The sequence below is a fragment of the Balaenoptera borealis genome (genome assembly GCF_965194805.1).
Source record: "Balaenoptera borealis genome assembly, chromosome: 4".
Taxonomy (NCBI): Eukaryota; Metazoa; Chordata; class Mammalia; order Artiodactyla; family Balaenopteridae; genus Balaenoptera; species Balaenoptera borealis.
In genome coordinates, this window is record NC_138861.1 from 56,427,712 (window position 1) to 56,448,860 (window position 21,149).

Sequence of the window (21,149 nt, forward strand, 5' to 3'; positions counted from 1 at the left end):
AAAAGCTACAGAACTCTCAAATGTGTTGCCGCATGGTGGCTCATCTGAAAACTGCTGAGAACTGAATGTCTGAGAACACAGTCTAAATCCCTGTTGGATGGAAAGAAATCAAGCGCTTCCCAAACTGAATATTCTCTACTGAGGACTTGTCTTCTTGGCAAAACGTAAAATAAGGTCACAACATTTTAGATAACAGAGCAGCCTCGATTGTAGAGTCATGTGATATGAAGTGTGATTATTTTTAGTTGGACCATTTTAAATTCATTATACTACCATATTGCAAAGGATATGTGGATATAGAGGTTTCACTGTCATACTTCCTAAGTCATACTAAATGGAGGGAGAACATCTCTGTGAACATTTACCTGTGGCTTGCTGACCTGGTTCTAAGTCCCTGAAGAATGTTCCTTTTTTTATCCCTACCACATCTTTCTTACAATAAGAATTTCTTTATGGAAAGCATTGACTCTTCGGTATATCTTAAAAAATAAGACATTCTAGTGAATGACAAGTTTCAAAGACATATTGCTTAGCATGACAAAGAAGATGAAGATTCCAAAATGTGCTTAGGAATGAGAGATTGCCATGTGGGTAACATCTAGACTATTAAGCTGTATTTTCTTTATAATCTTATTTAATTACAAACTGCCTCTTGGATAGGCAGAGAATCCTCTTCTGAACTTAAAACAAATACAGACATGCAGACTCAAAGCTGAAGATTGTATTTATAGTATTTACATGTGTTTTAAACATGTATTTCAACCTGCCACCAGTAAAATTCCCATAAAATACATAACTAAGACAGGGCTTTTATGAGTCATGAAGGTGTGAAAGACTTGAGAGTCTCAAATAAGGACGCTATCGATTTTTGTTTTTGTTTTTTTTTTTTCTGTGGTAAAGACTGGAGGAAGAACCTCGGGTGACCTGGAATGTGTAAAGTCTTTTTATGCTAAACTTCAAAAGAACTAATCATAAGGCAAAAATTTCACACGTTTGCTTATATCAAAACAAAGATTTCTGTTCAACTAAGAACACCAAGGGCGAAGGTAATAGATGAGTCACAGAGAAAGACACTATGTTTACAATATCTAAAACATCTAAAACCGGCAAGGATTAATGTTACTATTTAGGATTATTAATATTAAGATCAATATTTAGAATATACAAGAAAGTACTGCAAATCAGTAAGAAAATGACAGCAATACAATAAAATAAGGAACAAAGGATAAAAATAATAGATTTTCATAAGAGAAACTCAATGAACTAACAAGCATATAAAATAGTATTAATTAGAGAAATGCAAATTAAAATGAGATATCACTTTATACATACCAGATTAGTAAACACTAAAAGATGAGTAATTGAAAAAGTGTTGAAGAGTATGTAGTGTTTTAGCAACATTCATGTACTGCTAGTGACATTTTGGAAAGTATTCTGATATTATTTTTTCAAATTAAGTACTTTCATGCCCTGTGGTCCAGAAATTTTGCTGCTGAGTTTTTATCCAAAGAAATCCCCACTCGGGTGTGTAAGTGGACATGTAAGAGGATTTGCACTGCAGCACTGTTAGTGGTGGCAGCATGATAGGAGGTGACTGGGCACTAAAACTGAGGGTCTTCACTGTCTACTGCTGAGAGTGAATGGGTAGAAGGTAGTAAATGCACATCATGAAATGCTAGGCAACAGTTTGAAGCAACAGATTAGATAGACACATAAATGACATGCACAGATACTAAAACATATTGCTGAGTAAACGCAGAAAACATTTGAAAAAGATATAACACGGTAGCAGTTTTAGAAATAAAAATCATATACATAAAGAACCAGACATTTTTTAAGAACAAATACAAAATAAGAGGGATACACGTTAAGTACAATCGATTGATTACCTCTCAGGTGGGGAAGGGAATGTGGCTGCAGAATAGGGGTAAAATGAAATGAATAAATCAACAAAATAAGGAGAAGGGCCTTGAACTGACCAATGGGGACTGCATGCCTCGAAACAAGGGGTACAAATGACTCAATCATCTGAAACTGAGACCCAAAAATGGAGAAATATGATTCTCATTCAATATATGCTTTGGATATACACTGAGGTTGCAAGCCTTGAGTCTGATGCAGCCACACTTAGTGACTGGAGTTTCTCAGGAGTTCTTGTGTCCGTATGCATCATTTTTCATTACATTGCCAAGAGAATACTCCACTGTCTTGAACGCGCTCAGCTGAACAGGTGCTCAGTCCTGTGCTATTGGTCCTATGCCAGAATGCGTGTCGCCCTGGAACTGGGGCCCAGGTATTAGAGAGCTGTCTCCTCCTTCTCTAGATAACATTAGTGGAGTGTATTCATCTCCCATGTAGGTTCAAATTAAGAGGAGTCCCCAGTCACTTGATTCTGCTAAATTCCAAAAATGTTCTACGTCATCTAAACATCCCAGCTCAGCCAATGACATAGGTATTTGGTCATAAGTGGGAGACAAAGAGGACAACCACATAGAAGAGATGATATTATTAAAAGAATGAACGGTTAATTAGAAACTTCCTAGGATGTTCAGAATTTGTCTAAATTACTTCACTATGGACAAATAAAAGCATCAGGGAAGGAGAGAATCCCATCCTTCAGGCACCATGAATCCACTTACTTTCTCCCCTTTGAGAAAAGTAATCCGTGAAGAGTCTGCGTTTCTTCTCTCCTCAAAGTCCTCCATGACCTGAGCTGAATGGCCCTGAGTATAGCACCTCACTGACGACTCGTAGCTCAGGTCCCCACTCCGAATGATGGGTACGTGTAGGATGCCCTCCTTCTCCTTTGCTAGGAGCAAATCCTTGGCAAACTGCATGCTGGGCACTGGGTGAGCAGAAGGGAAGACGGAGGCATCGTTAGTGGGATGCTGAGGGAGCTGGCTGCCACTTGGCAGGACCGGCGGCCAGTTGGCAGGACGGCTCCACTAAGGGCCACCAGAGGCCGATAAACTACAGGCAGTCAGCAGATTTCAAGGCCTGGCTGCCACTCTCAGGACAAGGGAACTGCTTCCACTGTGAGTATAGTTCCAGCAAAATAGAACAAATCAAGTTTGCACCAGTTTTTGCTCAGCTTCTTTCTTACAATAGTCACCATCTCAAATACAGACAGGCGATGCAAATAAAGAAATGGGCCATGTGGAAAATTCCGATAGAGACCTGAGGACCCAGAAAAGTTCATGTTCCTTCTAAGGCTACCAAAAGGAAAACAGCAGTGCAAGCCTGATGAGAAATGGCCACTCACGTTGGTCCTGGGCCAGGAAGACAATAGGGGAGAGCAGGGACATCGGTAAAGGGGAAAGGGCAGGTCATGTTTAAAGGGGGTTGCCCCTCAGCTTCATTCTTTTGTTGGCAGGTCTTCCTATTTGCAAACAAAATCAGAGATCTGCATTTTTATGTCATAGCTCCTAAATTTTAAAATAGCAGGCAATTAAAATAGTAAAAAGAAATTCCATACAGGCCCAAACTATTGGAGCCAAACAAAACACATCCATAAGCTGAATTTGGCCAGTGGGCCCCAAGTCTGTGACTACTGCTGTGGGGTTACCTCTTCTTTAACAACTCCCATGGCCTCATCTGACTTTAGGGAAGGACCGTAGCCAAATGGTGGTTAAAAACAAGGGCTCTGGAATAAGCGGGTCTGAATTTCCATCCCAGCCCTGCTACTTATTAGCGGAATGACATAGGGCAAGTTACTGAGATCTTCTGAGCCTTGGGTTTTTTTAAACACGTAAATTGGAAATGTTAATATCTAACTTGTAAAATTATTGGGAGGATTGAATTTAATGAGATTAGGTATGCACGGTGCTCAGTACAGAATCTGGCGAACAGCAGGCACTCAAATTTGGGTAGAAATGATTATATTATGGTTTGTGTTGCCCCCTATCTCCAGGCTTCTCAATATAATGGATCAGTGTTTCTTCCTTACTTTCTACAAGGCCTTAAGTAATATTCTGCATTAAGACATGTCCCCTTTCGAGACCAACATTTTGTTGAGTGCTGGTTATTATTTTCTGAATGGACAATACGAAGAGGTAGTCCATCCAGTCATATGTCAAATTAGTCTTTGGGGCTGCAGGAAGCTGACCTTAAAGCTATAGCCACCTATTTCCTGGCTACGTCCCGGATGTGCCCTGCCCAACCTGAAAGGAAGGCACAGGCGGGGTGAGCACCAAGCTCTCTGCAAGTCAATATGTAGAAAGCTCTCTTTGCCTCCAGCCTGTCCACTGCTCAGAACTGTTGACGTTAGCAAATATAAAACAAATCCATTATCTGAGCTGAGCCTAACAGTTACCATTTATCACTAAAGAAAAACCCAGAAGATACCTCTAAAAAGAAGATGAGTGACTTTGGCATCAGGTCCTGCACATTACTCATTTGGGGCTCTTTCCATCCAGGACAACCGTCTGTGCTATTAAGAGGTGGGTGGGAATGACATGACCTTGCATGAGGACAAGAAGGAAGCTTGTTGCCAGATGAAAAGCAACACAGGCAAGAAAGCTTTTCTGCTCATGGCAGATTTTATCTAATGCTTTGGATTGATTTTTCTTGCTGGTCTGACAGGCATCAAGTTGGAGGTGAGTTAAAAGCTAAGTGGTAATGTTTGGGTTTTGTCATGTATTAATCAACCCCAGATTCCTCTTGAGTTGTAAAAGACTCCTTTCCCTCTATTTAACATGTATTAACCTTTACTCCTATGCCTATCTGCTTAAAAAAAAAAAAAGAAAGTAAAATCAAAGAAAAGAAAGCAGTGGGTGAACACTCCTCATGATTGCCTTCTGGGAAAAATCCCTGCTTTTAAGGAGCCCCCAGTTCAGTGGGAGACTGAGGCAGAGCCAATGGACAGGCAATGCGTGGGTTTGGAGACATTTATCTGCAGGGGTTATGGCATACAAAGGGCCCAGCCTGGGTCAGGCATTGTGTTAAGGGCTTCCATACACAACATTTCTCATCCTCTTGACAACCCTGCAAGGCACTGCAGTCTCTACAGGAAGTAAGGGCGCCGGCTGTGGGGTGTCATTTCTGCCTGACTGCAGAACCCCTTCGCTTTCTGCAAGGATGGGGTATATGAATGGGAAATGGAAACCACTCTGTGAAGGCTTATGGGCTCGCAGTGGGTATCACGCACTACCGTCAACACCTCTCTGAGGAAATCAATTTGTAGTTATCTTCTTGTTTGTGTAAGTCTTATGTCTTGAAATAGATTTCAGGACTCTGCTCTCTACTTCTCGGTAACCCCGGTGTTGAGCACCAGTCTTAGGCATGGAAAATGTCAACCAACGCTGTTACCCGCTAATCTTAGTAACTGACAAAGTGAGTGCAAACACCAGCTGCCTGGAATGCGGTGCCCTCTTTATGGGTGATGGTTAAGTCTGAGATTTAGGAAAAATCCTGGCTCTGGTTCTTTGAGTTAATGAGTAGGTGGGACACAGCTACATACACAGAGGTGCGGTGCAGCAGCGGCTACAAGGCCTTTCTTGCCTTGCTCAGCAGTTCTCAGGGCAACACCAAAGTCTAATTCCAGGTATCAGAGCCGAAGAGAAAGGTGAAAACAGAAAATGTTCTGAGATGAGCTACTTAGATGATTTAAGGGCCTGAAATCAGCCCGGTGGAGAAAGATAAAAGGAGCTAAGATCACTCTGAAAGGCTGGAAGCTGACTCTATAAGGCTCTTGAGTGACATTAAGCATTGTTACATAGAGCGGCAGTTGCCAGTTAAAACTGCAAAATGAAAAGTCAGCATGGTAGAGTATAAAACCAGAAGGCTGGACTCGCATAGAATAGACCTGGGTTTTAACTCTCACTCCCTCACCTCCTCTCTGTGTGATCTCAAGTTATTTAACCTCAGTTTCACAAGTTGGAGAGGATTAGAGGTAATGTCATTAGAGATCTTTCTACCCTAGAATGTGCACATTGAAGGGACTCAATGAAAGCCAGCAGTTACTGGGAAGGATAACCAACAGAAATAATTGGTGAACATTGCAATGGGTTACTGAAATAGATTTGCAGATTTCTTTCTCTGGGATAAATATCTCGAATGAATATATATTGTTGTAGTCTTCCTGAAAGGTGATATTTTATTTAACATATTCATTTTCTAAGTTTGCAACCCTAATGCCTGCCAGTAGAATGCAAGGATAATCTAAATGGAATCTTCTATGTTGATCAGAGTGCAATGAAGTTTGTGTGTGTTACTGGAGTCCCATTGGCAAGTGTGACAAATTACAGGTGCATCAGGAAGAAAAGAAATTAACATGTAATAAAATCTACTACGTGCCAGCTACTATGGTAGGTATTTTCACATATTTTAACTAATTTAATCCTTACAACAATCTTATAAGTATATCATTATTTATAGATGAACAAAATGAGGCTCAGTAACCTTAGCCACTGAGCAAGGAAGGCCAGCGAGCAAGGAAGTGGTGGGCGGGGATTATATTTCAGGATTCCTGACTTTCCATTCACTTTCCACTTCATCAGAGGGAAATTAACTATCCTTTCATGTAAAAGAATAAGAAGACTTTTCAAGAATAAAAAGAATAAATGAATTTCCTTTTTTCTTCTTTTTTAACTTCTTTAAGGAAAAAAAAAAATCCCACATATTCTCCAACTGCACCAAATAGAACCATTTGGTGTAGTGCAAAGAGTGTGAACTTGGAGCCAAAAGTCCTAGAATGCACGCTGGTTCCTCCATTTACTAGACTTTGGTCTCCTTATCCACAAAATAGAAATAAGAGTAAAACAATGGGATTATGAGAAAATGAGATAAGGTTTAATAGATGACTTGTAAACTCTGAGGTAACATGCAACATAAAACAGTATAATTGTTATTATCTTGTTCATGGTTAAAAAGTTACCATTTTGTGAATCATAAACCTAAATATAAAACTTAGAACTATGAAACTTCCAGAAGTGAACATAGGAGAAAATCTTTGTAACCTTGGCTTAGGCAAAGATTTCTTACATACAACACTAAAAGCACAATCTGTAATAGAAATATCGATAAATGGGAACACTTAAAAGTAAAAAATGTTTGCTCTTCAAAAGACATTGTTAAGAGAACAAAAAACAAGCAACAGATTGGGATAAAATATTTGCAAAAAACCAAATCTTTGTCCAGAATCTACAGCAATGCAGTAATAGAGGAGAAAACCCAACTTAAAAAATAAGGAAAATATTTGAACAATACTCTGTCAAAAAAGATATATGGATGGCAAATAAGCACCTGAAAAGAGAGCAATGTCATTAGTCATTCACTACACACCTACTGGAATAACTAAAAAGTCCCACAAAAACCTGATGTGGAGCAACTGGAATTCTCATACACCGCTGGTGGTAATGCAAAGTAGTTACAACCATTTTGGAAAACAGGCTGGCTCTTTCTAATAATGTTAAACGAACACTTACCCATATGACCCAGCAACCCCACTCCTAAGTATTGACTCCAGAGAAATGAAAACCTATATTCACACCAGAAACTACTCAGCAATAAAGGGGATGAACCACTCATATTTGCAATAACATGGAAGACTCTCAAATGCAGTGTTCTAAGGGAAAGAAGCAAGATTCCAGGTGCTACCTATTACACGATTCCATTTCTATGACATTCTGGAAATGGCAAAACTTCAGGGACAGAAAACAGCTCAATAGTTGCCAGAGCTTGGGATGGGGAGAGGTTGACTACAAAGGGACACGAGAGAATGTTGTAGGATGCTGGAACTGTTCAACATCTTGATTGTGGTGGTGGGTGAATTTTAACTTATGTAAGTTAGACCTCAATAAACCTAAGTCTAAAATAACATACTATTTTGGATATATGCAAATATATAACCAAAAAACTGGTTAAAATAGTTGTCTTCAGGGAGGGGAGCTGGAGGGTTGGGAGCCAGGGGTAGAAGGAAGACAATTTTCATAGTATACCTTTTTTGCTGTTTGCTTTTTTTTACTACATAAATGAATAGGTTATTTAAAAACAAAACATTAAAGATCACCCTGCTGGGCTGCCAGTTCCTTCTCTGGTGACTCTGTAGTCACTGAAGAGTTTAATCATGGATTCTATATTCATCACCAGGGATGCTGATGAGGGTCCTCCTGCTTGAGGTGAAAGTGTAACTTGATCTTCTCCACCCAACTCTAGAATCTGACAATTCCAGATTTCATCAGTTCTTCCCCAGAAGAACTGGGGAAGTCCTTTGCTGTTCATCCTCTTGTTACTTAGGTCAGCTCTTCAGTGGGGACTCATATTTTTGTACAGGTACCTGTGTCTATTCATTCCTGCACGTCACCCATAAGATGGCCAGTATTAGTTTCCTCAAACAAAAATCACACCACTCCTCTGCTCAGAAGCAAATTCCTGATGTTGGAACATAAGACCTCTTAGAACTTGCCTCCAACCTGTCTTTCCATTTCATTTTCTTCCATTCACCTCCTGCCAGGCTCAAAGCAAAAGTAAGCATCTCACTGTTCTCCAAATACGTGTCTTTCAAAATTTTATACCTTATGTATACTATAGCTCTCCATTTAACAAAGCTTTATTATCCATTAGATAAAATTATCCATTAGATAACTAACTCCTACCACACCTGAAGACTCTGTTTAAATATCACCTCCTTTGTGAAATCTTCTATGATTATTCTTGCACACATAGTCACCGTTCAGTCCCCTCTGCCCCTACACTACTGGATTTATCACACTATTAAGTCATTTATCATAATATATTATTTTTTTTCTGTCTAAGGATCTGATCCCCCAACTAGACCTTGAGCTTCTTGAAGACACAACTCAACCAGGCATACCTGGTTGCACTTCACTTTACGGCACTTTGCAGATACTGTGTTTTTTACAAATTGAACATTTGTGGCAACCCTGCCTTGAACAAGTCTATCAGGGCCATTTTCCCAACCGCATTTGCTCACTTTGTGTCTCTGTGTTACAGGTTGGTAATTCTCCCAATATATCAGACTTTTTCATTATTATTATATCTGTTATGGTGATTGTGATCAGTGATCTTTGATGTTACTACTGCAAAAAGATTATGATTTGCTGAAGGCTCAGATGATGATTAGCATTTTTTAGCAACAAAATGTTTTAAAATTAACGTACGTATGTTGTTTTTTAGACATAATGCTATTGCACGCTTAATAGACTACAGTATAGTGTAAACTTTTATATACACTGGGAAACTAACAAATTCATCTGACTTGCTTTATTGCGATGTTCACTTTAATGTGGTGGCCTGGAACTGAACCTGGAATATCTCCAAAGTATGCCCGTACATCTTTTTGTGCCTAGCAGATGCCAGAAACATGAATGATTGTTTCTATCCCATATTTCTATGTAAAAGTGTGCGTGTGCATGTACTCATACACACACACACACACACACACATTTCTTGAATGAAAATGTGAATGAGTTCCAATGTCATATACATGGATGTTAAGGAAAAAATAGAAATCTGGCCTGAACCACCAGCTGGCATCCCCAATCTCTTACCGTCCTGGAATGTGTCATTAATTGCAATGACAGCCTGGAAGGGTTTGGTCAGTTCGGCCCCTTGTGCTGAGCTGAGGAAAACCACAAATGTTTCTAGCCCTTCAATCACAGGATACTGAGTGTCGTCCAAGATGGTCAAGGTGCAATACTAGAAGAAAAATCAGGATGTTAACTAGACCTACTGTGGTGCTCATTTCACGATATATACAAATATTGAATCATTATGTTGTACACCTGAATCTAATATGTTATATGTCAATTATACCTCCATAAAATTTTTTTCTAATTAAAAAAGAGAGGGAAAATCAAAGCAAATCTTATAGAATGCTCACCAACCAACACTCATTTGCCTTTGGGAGATTAGGGCAAAGGTGACAATTTGCCTTTCTTCGGTGGTCTTAAAGTAAATTTTTTAAATCCATAAAATGATCATCTCTGTATCACATACCGTAGGTGTTTTGTTTCTAGATATTTGCATCGATCTAGTGCAGTTTCTATCCTAAATCCATGGTGCTGGATATTAGATGCTGAAAATGTCACTTGGAGAGTCTGTCGAAGATCTCTCTCAGTTTGTTCTTTGCGTTTTTGAAGAACGGGAAGATCATAATATTTCGATATTTTATAATCCTCCAGAGAGTTTGGAGAACAGACTAAAGACAACATGGTCAGACCCATCCGGCCTTTGACCTCTGTATGCGCACCTGCTCGGTGACACCTGGCCCGAAGTCCACCTTCCTAGAGCTGGGAACGTAGTCAACTCCTGGAGTGGCGGAAGCTGGGTCCGAGGGCCGCGTTGCACACCAGACAGACGTGAGGGTGGAAAGGTCAGTCCCGCGGCGGATAAGTGGGATCTTCACCGTGCCTGCATTGAGAGTCACACGTTTCAGGGGTCAACCCTGAACCAGAAATGGGTGTGGTTTTCAGAGCGATGCCCGCCCTCAAAGCAGCAGCGGCTCCAGCCTACTAGCTTGCCTAGTCCTCCTTCAGTGACGTTCCTGCGCTCGCGCCGAGGGAGGCTGAGAGGCGCGTCCCTCTTTGTACTGGCATTAAGATCAGGAGCAGACCTGAAGGGGGGCCTCAGGGAGGTGGTGCTGGAGCGACAGCCCTTAGGGGAAAGTGGTTTTGTGGCTTCACGAGGAGACTGTTCACAGAAGAACAATGGACCGAGGAGAGGTGGGTCCACTGGAAAACATCTCAAGTCTATTTAGGGAGAAGAAACTCAGAGACTAGGGCCTCAGGGACGAGCTAGAAAATAGCCAGTTAAGGGAAAACCAGCTAGGGGACTCTATGGAGCCTGGAGCTGAATGTTCCTAATTAAATGTTCCTAACTGGCTGATTTCCCTATTTTATCTGAGTGCTGCACACATCATTACTTAAACCATATGTGCTTATTGCTTATCTTCGGAAGAAGCTCATCTTCTGGTCGCTGTGACAACATACTTCGCAGGGTCCTAATGATACATGCGTAAATTTTTAGCTGTTTTCACAATCGAGGTCAGAGAAAAGCTACATGACAAGCCCATCAATCGTATTTTTCCAGCCAATAAGCTGAGAGGTGACAAGCAGTCATGGCTGGGCATCTGGTGTACGGGAAAGGAAACATGGTATAATAGAAAGGTCTGGGTTCTAATCCAGCTCTGCCATAGTAGCTGGTCTTTGATGATTTATTTAACCTCTCTGGGACTCCATTTGCTCTTCTACATAAATGAGAATGAATCGAATGCACATGGTATGCTGGCTGGCATTCAGTAAGTGCTCCAAAATATTAGTTTTGACTATCCCTCAGAATTTCACTTTCAAAGAGATGCAAGGTCTTGACCAGGGGGCTCAGATCAGCAGATACTCAGCACATCTGCTGCCTCTTTTGCAGGATATCTGCCAGCAGCATGCAGAAGACTTTGAGATCCTTGTGGAGCCCAAAGAGGGAAGAGGCCTGGGTGGAAGAAATCTGCCCACTGACTGCCTTGGGCTGTTATATGAATGAGAAAGTTCCATTTGTTCAGACACGGAAACTTTGCATTTATTTGTTTTGGCAGCTAGCAGTACACTAAATAATTTACCTCCATCCTCAACAGGTCACATTCCCCTCCTTCACAAGCCAAAATGCTTAGCACCACGCCCTCCCTCTGGACCACAGAGGTCGGGCAGTGAACTCTAAGCCAGATCCCTCCCTGCCGTCAGTAACCAGAGCAAGACAAGTGGATGGAACTCTCTATCCTTCACTACCTTCCATTCTTGGTCTTGATGCCTAGTATTACCTGCCTCAGACTGACAACGGTGTCACTGAGGAATGGCATTCTCATGTCCTAAGGGCATTCTCAAAACTAAGGGGAAATTGTTCAAGGAAGGGATCAGGAGACGGATGAGGGCACCCCAGAGACGCTCTCCATTACCTGCATCCTCGCTGACAGTAAAAGCCGTGTTGCCCAGGGACACAGTAGAGGCATCATTGGGACCAGTGATGAGCACCTTGGCCGACGCCACACTTCCGATGCGGGCGTTATCGGAAGCATCTGCCAGGGCAATCTCAAACTCTTCTTCCTCTTCATACTCGCTGTCATCAATGAGCATGACATCGCAGGTGGACATGGTGACACCACGCCCGAATATCACACGACTCTCAGCAGACATCCCTCTAGATTTAAAATCAGAGCCCGATTCTAGAGCATACAGGCTACTTCCCATAGCTGACTTAGGGACCGTGTAGCAAATTGCAGATACAATGCTGCTTGAATCCCCTGAAATACAAATGGCAAGAAAACCAAAGCATTTGAATGAGCGCTTCTCAGATTTTGAAATCTCTGGTAATTTGACAGGCTTGATTCTCTCTGACATATTCCATATTCTGTTCAAACTCTGACATGAAACCTTCCTGCTTTGCAGTTTCTTAAGCCTGTGGTATAAACCACTTGAGGACCTAATATACCCCAGATACTTCACCAAACAACATGAAATGGATTTCCTATTCTGTGAATTCTGTGCTCTGTTAATTCACAAGACTCATTGCCCACCATCTAAGAACACAGCAGGTGGAGAGATAAGAGACATATTTGGTACTTCAACCAGCAAAGTAATTGTGCCCTGAAGGTAGGTAGCACAGTTCACTGCCTTTCTGAATAAACTTCTGCACTTTAATTCCCAGGGAGAAATAAGCTTGTTTAAAAAAAGGAAGACAAAACAAAATAAACCCCACCTCCATGAACAAACGACTTTACTTATTAGTGCTGCCACTTTCCTGGGTGACAACCTGTTTGGGCTTGGCTGGCTGGCCCAGAGCAATCAACGGGGCTTGCTTGTAATCCGAGGGGCATTGCCAAGGGTTGGTACTCTCTGCAGTGTCTGTCACACTAACACGCAGTCAGCAGATGCAACAAAGTACCCGACGTCATCACTTACAGTCATGTTGTGGCTTTGAATGGGGATTTAATTTCCATGTGTTTTAAAGTCTCAATATTGCACAATCATAAATCCATACAATCTTTGTTTTGACTTTCCACCCCTGCAGAATTGCCCTTCATTTCTCACAGTTTATTTCTCATCTGAGCTCTACGTGGGACACTCACGTAGGAAAATCTTTAAACACATTTTCTGTCTTCCAAGAACTAAGACAGGAAGCCAGTTCTTACAAATTGTAACTACCCTCCTTGACCAAGGCTACTAAATATTTATGGATTGGGTGATTGATTAAAAATCCCAGGTTCATGAGTCTTTTGCAAAGCCAAATATAACTAGTCTTTTGGTCTCATTTAAGAATAAATGGGAGCACTAACCACTTGAACTGAGATGAGAAGCCTTCCGATAGCACTCACTGTAGGTAGGATAGTTATTAGGATTTCTGGAGATTTAAATGAGTTAACCACATGAAGTATGTCCACGTATGAGTTAATATGGAACCTGAGCACGTGACACATAAAAGAGACTCAATAAATGTTAGTTATTATTATAGCTCCTTGTCACCTTTGGCACCAACAGACCTTTTCTTTCAATAGGTGCAAATAGAAAGCCAGCGCTCTCGTTGACCCGGTAGGTCTTCTTATCAAACTCTAATGTGGGCTCGTCCTCAGTGTCATTGATAATGACCTTCGCCTGGGTGAACTCCCCCAGTAGGGCATATGCTGGCATGCTGAGCTCCACAGTGAAACTCTCGACGTTCTCAAACACGTCGTCATCGTTGATGACGATGGTGCAGGACTTGGTGTCCTCTCGCTCATCAAATTGCACCTGTCACAAAGGAAACGACAAGGAGTTAAGCTGTGCCTCAGGTTTCCCTGCTCCACACTCCCGGGAAGAGAGGACCCAAGTCCAGTGGGCAAAGCACTGAATGAAATAGCTGGTTCTTCTAGCCCCTACTTCCTGCTGTATCACCTCTTCCCATTCTTCCTCTGTACGCTGGGGTTGATTTACTGGATAGGGACATGGAGGGCAAAGATGTCTCCCACCACGTGGTGACTGTAGAAAAACATATAGATAACTCTTCGTATTCTGTTTTATTAACTCACTTGGGATAGCAAGAGTCATTTGATTACTCAGTTCCCCTTCTATTTGTGGCAAGTTTAACTGGAAAGATCTTTGAACCTGGAGTGTGCAGTTCTGGCCTCAAGTCCGGGTTCTGTTACTTCCAAGCTAGGTTAGGCTATGAAACTTTACAAACATCAGATTCCTCATCGGCTAAATAACAATAATATACCTATTTCACATACTTACTGGAGGGACTAGATGAGACAACGTATAATGAAGGCACTCAGTATATTTTAAAGCATGGAACAAATACAAGATATTATTTATTATCATCACCATATTACTTGTATAGTCAAAATTGACATAGAGTCTCAGTGTACTGAATAACAGAGTTTGAATTCAGAGAAAGTTACATTGTGAACAAGTCAGACTGAATTTTAACTTTACCATTAAATCTTTTGCCATTAAGACGTGCTAGATCTATAATGTGAATTAATTTAGCCTGGTATAAAATAGAGAAATTAATTTATATGCATACAATTGTGAACTTATATGGATTTATTCTGGTTTTACTTTGTCTTCAAAAAAAGATGAGGATAAAACCTTCAAATGGAAACAGGGCTATGGATCAGTCTAAAACTGAGTGAACAGGCAATGGGCCAGGACTGCACTTTGTGTAACTGAGATAGCTAAAACGTGTAGAAATTAGTCCTAAACCTCTAGGGCCACACAAATCTGAAAAACATGTAATTTTCATCAACAGAAAATTACTATTCCACATCTAATCAACTAATCAAATTAAGTTTTATTACGCTCCACATTTTAAAATGCTCTCAACTAAACGAAACACTCATAGGTCTCTATTTAGGTCTAGAACACAATGCCTTTTGTCTTTCCCTAAAAACCACAAGTATGCGCTCTTTTCTATTATTTTGCTAAAAGACTCCTTAGCTTATCTATTCCAATTCCTCATTTAAATTTGACATAAATTAGGAGTTTGGGATTAAAAATATACACACTACTATATATAAAATAGATAACCAACAAGGACCTACTGTATAGCACAGGGAACTATACTCGATATCTTGTTATATATATATCTTATATATATATCTTATAACTCTACTCAATACTCAATCTGAAAAAGAATATATATATGTATATATATATCACTTTGCTGTACACCTGAAACTAACACAACATTGTAAATCAACTACATTTCAATAAAAGTTTAAAAAAATACATTTGACATGAGGCCTCCTTAGCTTAGTCCAGCTGAAATGCCTCAAAGAGAGAGCCCACTCCTCTTTACAGAGATTTATGATGCCATAAGAATAATGAAACTACTTTGAAAAAACATTTAATAAATACCTAATAAGTACCAGGTATTGTGCAATACTTAAATCTGACACATACAGGGCATCCTGCCGTAAAGGAGTTTACTATTTATACAGTAGGTCCTTTCTCTTTTGCTTTCACTCTCTCTTTTTTCTCTTTCATTCACAACCTGGTGTTAATTACCACTGCTGTAACATAGAGATGTGCAAACGTGTGTGTGTGTGTGTGTGTGTGTGTGTCTACCCCAGAACTCCTCTCTGCACTCTCCTACCAACCCATAAAGCTGTCAACTTATTGTCTCTAAGGCAACTCACACTCAACATGTCCAAAGCAGGGCCAAGATCACCACCTCACCAGAACTGTTCCTCTTTGGTGTCCCCTCCCAGCGAGGGCCATCATCATTCATCTCTCCCTTCTGTCTCACTATCTAATCCACTGCTGAATCTTGTCAATTCTTACTGGTCTGTTGAATCCACCCACTTGTCTCCACCTTCACTTTATTTATTTATTTTTTTACTGAAGGATAGTTGATTTACAACATTGTGTTAGTTTCAGGTGTACAGCAAAGTGATTCAGTTATACGTACATATATATCTATTTTTTCAGATTCCTTTCCCTTATAGGTTATTACAAAATATTGATTATAGCTCCTTGTGCTATACAGTAGGTCCTTGTTGATTATCTAATTTATATATAATGCGTATAGGCTCCCATCATCTCTCACTGAGCCTATTCCAAGAGCTCCCCAACTGGTCTCCCTACCCTTCAGGTAAAGGGGGGTAGAGAGGAAGGGTTAGGATACCAAAGGCTGAGTGTACAACATGGTGCCTTGGAGCATTCTCTTGATCGTGAAGCAAAATGTAAAGACTGAGAAGCTGGACAGCAGTTAAAACCGCAGTGGAGATTAGACAGACTGTGAAGAAGAAAGCACTGTGGGAAGGCAACGTAGAACAGTGACTTGAGGAAGGGTGCTGATGGGCAGCGAGTTGGCATAAAGAAGTGGGGACGTGCCACAGTTGCTGACAGCCACGTCTCAGCCCTGGCTGCAGCCCACTGGCAATTCAGGAGTCAGAGGCCCCCCACACCCACCTACCTGGCCGGTATACTCCACATAGTCCTGCTGTCCAGGCTGGGAGCTGACCCTGGAGCTGGAGCTTGCGGTGCCTTGCTCTGTGTGACACAGGACAATGGCGTACTGGTTTAGGTTCCCAGTCCTCTGCACCGTGATGCTGACTGACCCCGCTTTCTCACTGACATTGTAGCTGGAAGCACACAAAAAAGGCAGTCTCTGAAATTCTGAAAGGGCTGTGAAGGATCTACACGCTTAATGCCTGTCTCTTCTGGTTGGTTACTGATGTCAGACAGTTCCGAGAAGAGGCAGGTTGGTTCCTTTAAGAAGCCAGGTTGTAAGTTGAGGGAATGCGTTCACGTGGGACAGGCACAGAACCAGGCAACCAAGGAAGCTGTGGATGCAGAGTGATATCTGCCCCGTTTTCAGAGAGAGTTGAAAGATGGTCAGCACATAAGAGCTATGTACTCCATATTTCAGAACACAAAGAAATAATTTCTCCCAAGTGTGGTAGAGTAATTAGAATAGGTCAGTGAGTTCCTGTGGAAGAAAGCTGCTTGGAAGCCAATTAATGACTTGGTTCAGGTGGGGACTGACTGGGCCAGATCTCCAGGAAGTGTTTAAAGGAGCCAGGGCAGTGCCAGAGGTAAGAAAATGAGAACTGGGCCAAGGTAACAAAGGTGCCTAGGCAAATGGAACTTTATGACAACGAGGGAGTGACAAGGTGCTATAGACTGAAAGTGTCCCCCTCCAAATTCATATGTTGAAACCCTAATCCCATCTGTGACAATATTAGAGGTGGGGACTTTGGGGGGTGATTACATCATTAGGGTGGAGCCCTCATGAATGGGATTAGTGCCCTTATAAAAGAGAGCTCCATCTTCCTTCTGCCATGTGAGGTTACAGCAAGAACTCAACTCTCTATGGATCAGGAAGCAGGCCCTCACTGGACACTGAATCTGCCGGCATCCCAATCTTGGACTTCTTAGCCTCTAGAACTGTGAGAAATAACTTATTATTATAATTATTGAAAAAAGCCACAAGCAAGTAAGGCCTGAGCTGGGCTTTGTTTTTCATCACTGAGTATGGCCATTAGACTTTGGCTTGGGTCTTATTGCTGTGAGGCTTGCAGGCAAAGTGCCTCTGAGAGGTTAGTCTTCATTGCCAGCTTGGGGATCCTCCGTATTATTTAGTCCGTTAAACATTAGAGGGTTGTCCAGAAAACGTCATCAGTTTTATTCGGTGTATTTAATTTTGAAGGAGTTACAAGTAAGAGGTAAATAACAGCAAAGTGTTTTAGATATATATATATATATACACACACACATACATACATGTAAGTGTGTGTGTATATATATGTGTATGTGTATATATATATATTGATTCCAATTTTCCACTAGTTCTCCAAGTGTGTGTAATAGTAGAATAGCCTACATCTGGGGCACTTAAAATCAAGTTTGCCTGTTTTCCTCCCAAGTTCCAATTTTCATTTAAATTATCATGAGGTTGGCTTCTTAGAATAGTGAGTCTCAAAGGTAGATTTAAAGAATTATTTCCCCCACAAAAATTATAATCCTTGTTATAATCTAATCTATAAAATCAGCACCGTGCTTTACCAATTGGTGACTGACTCTCTGTTTGCCTCTTAACTCCCCAGCAGACTACAAAAGCATCTCGAAGAGCTGCCTATGTTAAGCTATGAATTCTTCCCTAAAGATATATGATTCTGTGAACACCAAAAGAGCTAGGGGGAGAATGGGAGCTTGAGAACAGGGAGAATGTAGACAGAAGGCAAAGACTTTGTTACTGTGGGCCAGTGATTATTCTTCTGAATGTTTATTGTTTTCCCTATCAGTTCTGCTGGATTATCTTTTAAACTTGAAGACAGAAGCACAAATACTTTCAGGAGAAGAAGTAAAGCACAAGGGTTAAGATCACTGGACTTAAATCCTGGTTTTACTGCTTGTTAGTTATGTGATTTCAGATAAGTTATTTAACCTATTTCTGTCTCTGTTGCTTTGTTGTTGTGGAGGCAACAATAGTACTCAACTCAGAACTACAAGTATTAAACAAGATGACATACGTCAAGTACCTGTTACAGTGCCTGGTACATACAGTATTCAAGAAATATTTGGTGTAACTATGATTTTTATTCTTGTTATCACCCCACCATCATCATCGGATGATTAGAGCTGACCCACAGGGTGCTTCATCCTGACTTCCTCTGCTTTCCGGATTCATTTCTCAAGAATGAACACCAATCACACTTGTACCTGGTATATTTAAAGCTGATGAGGGACCACTGGATATGGAAGACATTGTCGCTGACCACATTGGGTTTACTGTCTCTCACCAGAAACTGAAAACTATCCATCATCTCATGGATCTTCTCCTCATGCAACACATAACGAATCAACCCTAGGTTCACGTCCTCTGTGAGAAAAAAGACACTGAATTAACCCGGGGATGTAAAGACAGCCTCATAGATTCCTACTGACACACCAGTTTATTCTTCTAATGGGTTAAAGACAAAACTTATTGTCCCAAGAACAAAAAGGGATAGTAAGTAGTGTTAAAAATAAATGTTTCTGCCAGATTTTAAAATAAGATCCTGTGTAAGAAAAGACCCATCTTTATGTATAGAAGTACCCTTATGCTGTTGTAAAATGAGAATCCCAGGGTCTTGGCAAAAAAGCACTTTCATAAATGTCTATGGAATGTGAAAGGCAAATCTTAGAGCCAACAGAGAAGTCTTTGAGCTCGTCTGCTGTGCATATATGCTCATAGCCACCCCTACTTCCTTCAAAATAAAGGTTTCTTGGAAGGTATGTGCTAACAAGAAAAGCTGGTGTTGGATTAAAACAGCCCACACACAAGGCACAGATAAAATGTGGCTAGGACAGAACAAAAGATTGAGGACAGGGAGAAAAAGGAAATATGGCACATAATGCCATAAGATGCCATAAGATGCCATAAGATGCAGTTGTGCAATGACTGATCCCAATCAGGCGCATCCTCAAAAGAAGTCTAGAAGACTGTGAAAAGCTTATAAGCAACCAAAATACAAAATGGTCTGCTTGATGTGATTCCAAACAGGAAACTATTTCTGTTGAGCAATCTACCCATGTTGATTTTTTTTCTTTGCTGAAGACTTAAAAAAAAATCTATAACCCTTAGAGATAAAAAGTAAACCACAAAGGGTCACAGATCTTTCATAAAGTCTGGTGGTTATTTTTGTTTTGAAAGAAAACCCAGGAGTATCACGTGATCCTTTCCAGAAAACTTGGTCAAACCTAAAGCAATTTGGGAGCTGAGGAAGCCTGGTAAAGATAAAATTTTTCTTTCTTCCTTTTTTTTTTTTTTTGTCATAATTCAGAGTAACAGGGAAAAAAAATCAGGAGAAGTAAAATTCCAAAGTTGGATGGTTAGACACTAAGAGATCTATTTGTTTGTAAATAGGTTACTTGGGGGTAAGTAGCTGGCAGTAGTTGTGAGAAAGATCAGGGAAGTAAGGAGAGTGGTGTCAGCATAGACCTCTCCCACTTCTCAGCTCTCCGAGTGCCCACCCTGTGTGAAAGTAGCAGCAGCTCTTCCAGGCTGCAGCTTATTCTCCATGTGGCCATGCTCAGGGCCTGTGGTTATCTCGTAGACAAGCTGCAGGTCTTCTGTGTCTGGGTCCACGGTCAGCAGTTCCTTCTTGGTGATCAAGTTGGTTGCCTGGAATAGAAACCCATTACATTTAATTCCTGAGATGGGAATAAAGCAGGAACAAGACCCTCTGACTCAGATTTAATTCAGCTCAACAATGATTTACTAAGTGCATTTATTGCCTGGTAAACTTTGTCGGCATTGAAGAGGTTATGAGGATAGAAACCATCCCAGCCTCTGCCCTTGATGTTCACACTTTATTGGGAAAGAAAGGCTTATGAGCAAGGTAACTGTGGCAAGAGCTGTAATGAGATATACGAAAAGAGTGTTACACACTTTTGGGGAGCAGGAGCGATTACAGAAATCCATCTGGATTACGGAAAGGGGGGTTTGAGGTGGTGGGATTTGAGTTTGGCCTTGAAAGAAGGTTGGAACTTTGAAAGAATGATACAATACAGGGAAGATGGCCACTTTATACCTTATAGAAGTTGATTACAAGGCTTGAAATTGAGTAAGATAAATATATGATATCCCAATATTGCCCAAATATACTGGCTAAATTTTGATTCACTCATTTATTCACCCAACAAATACTTAGTGAGGGCAAAGGTTTGAGAGAAAAAAAGGGGTGGTCAACAGTATTAAATGTTACTAGACCTAGTAAAATAAGGGCATGTAAGTGACCTTTGGATTTGGTGAAATTGGTGACTTTGGTCATTGGTAACTTTGATAAGAGTCACTGCAGTAGGGTAAGAGTTGAAGGTAGAAGACCAATTGGAGAGTGCCAAGAAGAGAATAGGATGGTTCTGAGTACTGAGAAAAATATCAAACAGGGCATAAGCGGAATCTGTACTAATTTTGTTTCATATATTTAAAAATTCCCAGTGAGTTCAGTGGAAAGCTATAGCCTCACTGCTACATATACAACCAACAAATCAGCAACATGGAGATGAGAAAATCCACATCCTAGAGGGAATACCACACACAAAAGTCTTTCCAATCTGAACTGAAGAACTGTGTGTGTTTGGGTGGGGATGGGGATTTAATGCTTGACAGGTTACCAGGTGAGAATTATGACATGTCTTAGAATGACCAAACTGAGAGTTAGGAAAAGGAGAAAAAAATTT

The 21,149-nt window shown here is 40.8% G+C and overlaps 1 protein-coding gene across 1 annotated transcript in view; it reads right to left on the reverse strand.

Moving 5' to 3' along the window:
• Positions 1-21,149, reverse strand: part of FRAS1 (Fraser extracellular matrix complex subunit 1) — a 446,248-nt gene that overhangs the window by 39,684 nt on the left and 385,415 nt on the right. The window contains exons 52-59 of the mRNA XM_082389317.1: positions 19,941-20,091; positions 18,648-18,807; positions 16,399-16,567; positions 13,484-13,730; positions 11,903-12,247; positions 10,211-10,371; positions 9,510-9,657; positions 2,640-2,845 (exon numbers count right to left, since the gene is read on the reverse strand). Of these exons, the coding sequence (XP_082245443.1) occupies positions 2,640-2,845; positions 9,510-9,657; positions 10,211-10,371; positions 11,903-12,247; positions 13,484-13,730; positions 16,399-16,567; positions 18,648-18,807; positions 19,941-20,091 (1,587 nt within the window). The remainder of the gene's footprint in view (positions 1-2,639; positions 2,846-9,509; positions 9,658-10,210; positions 10,372-11,902; positions 12,248-13,483; positions 13,731-16,398; positions 16,568-18,647; positions 18,808-19,940; positions 20,092-21,149) is intronic.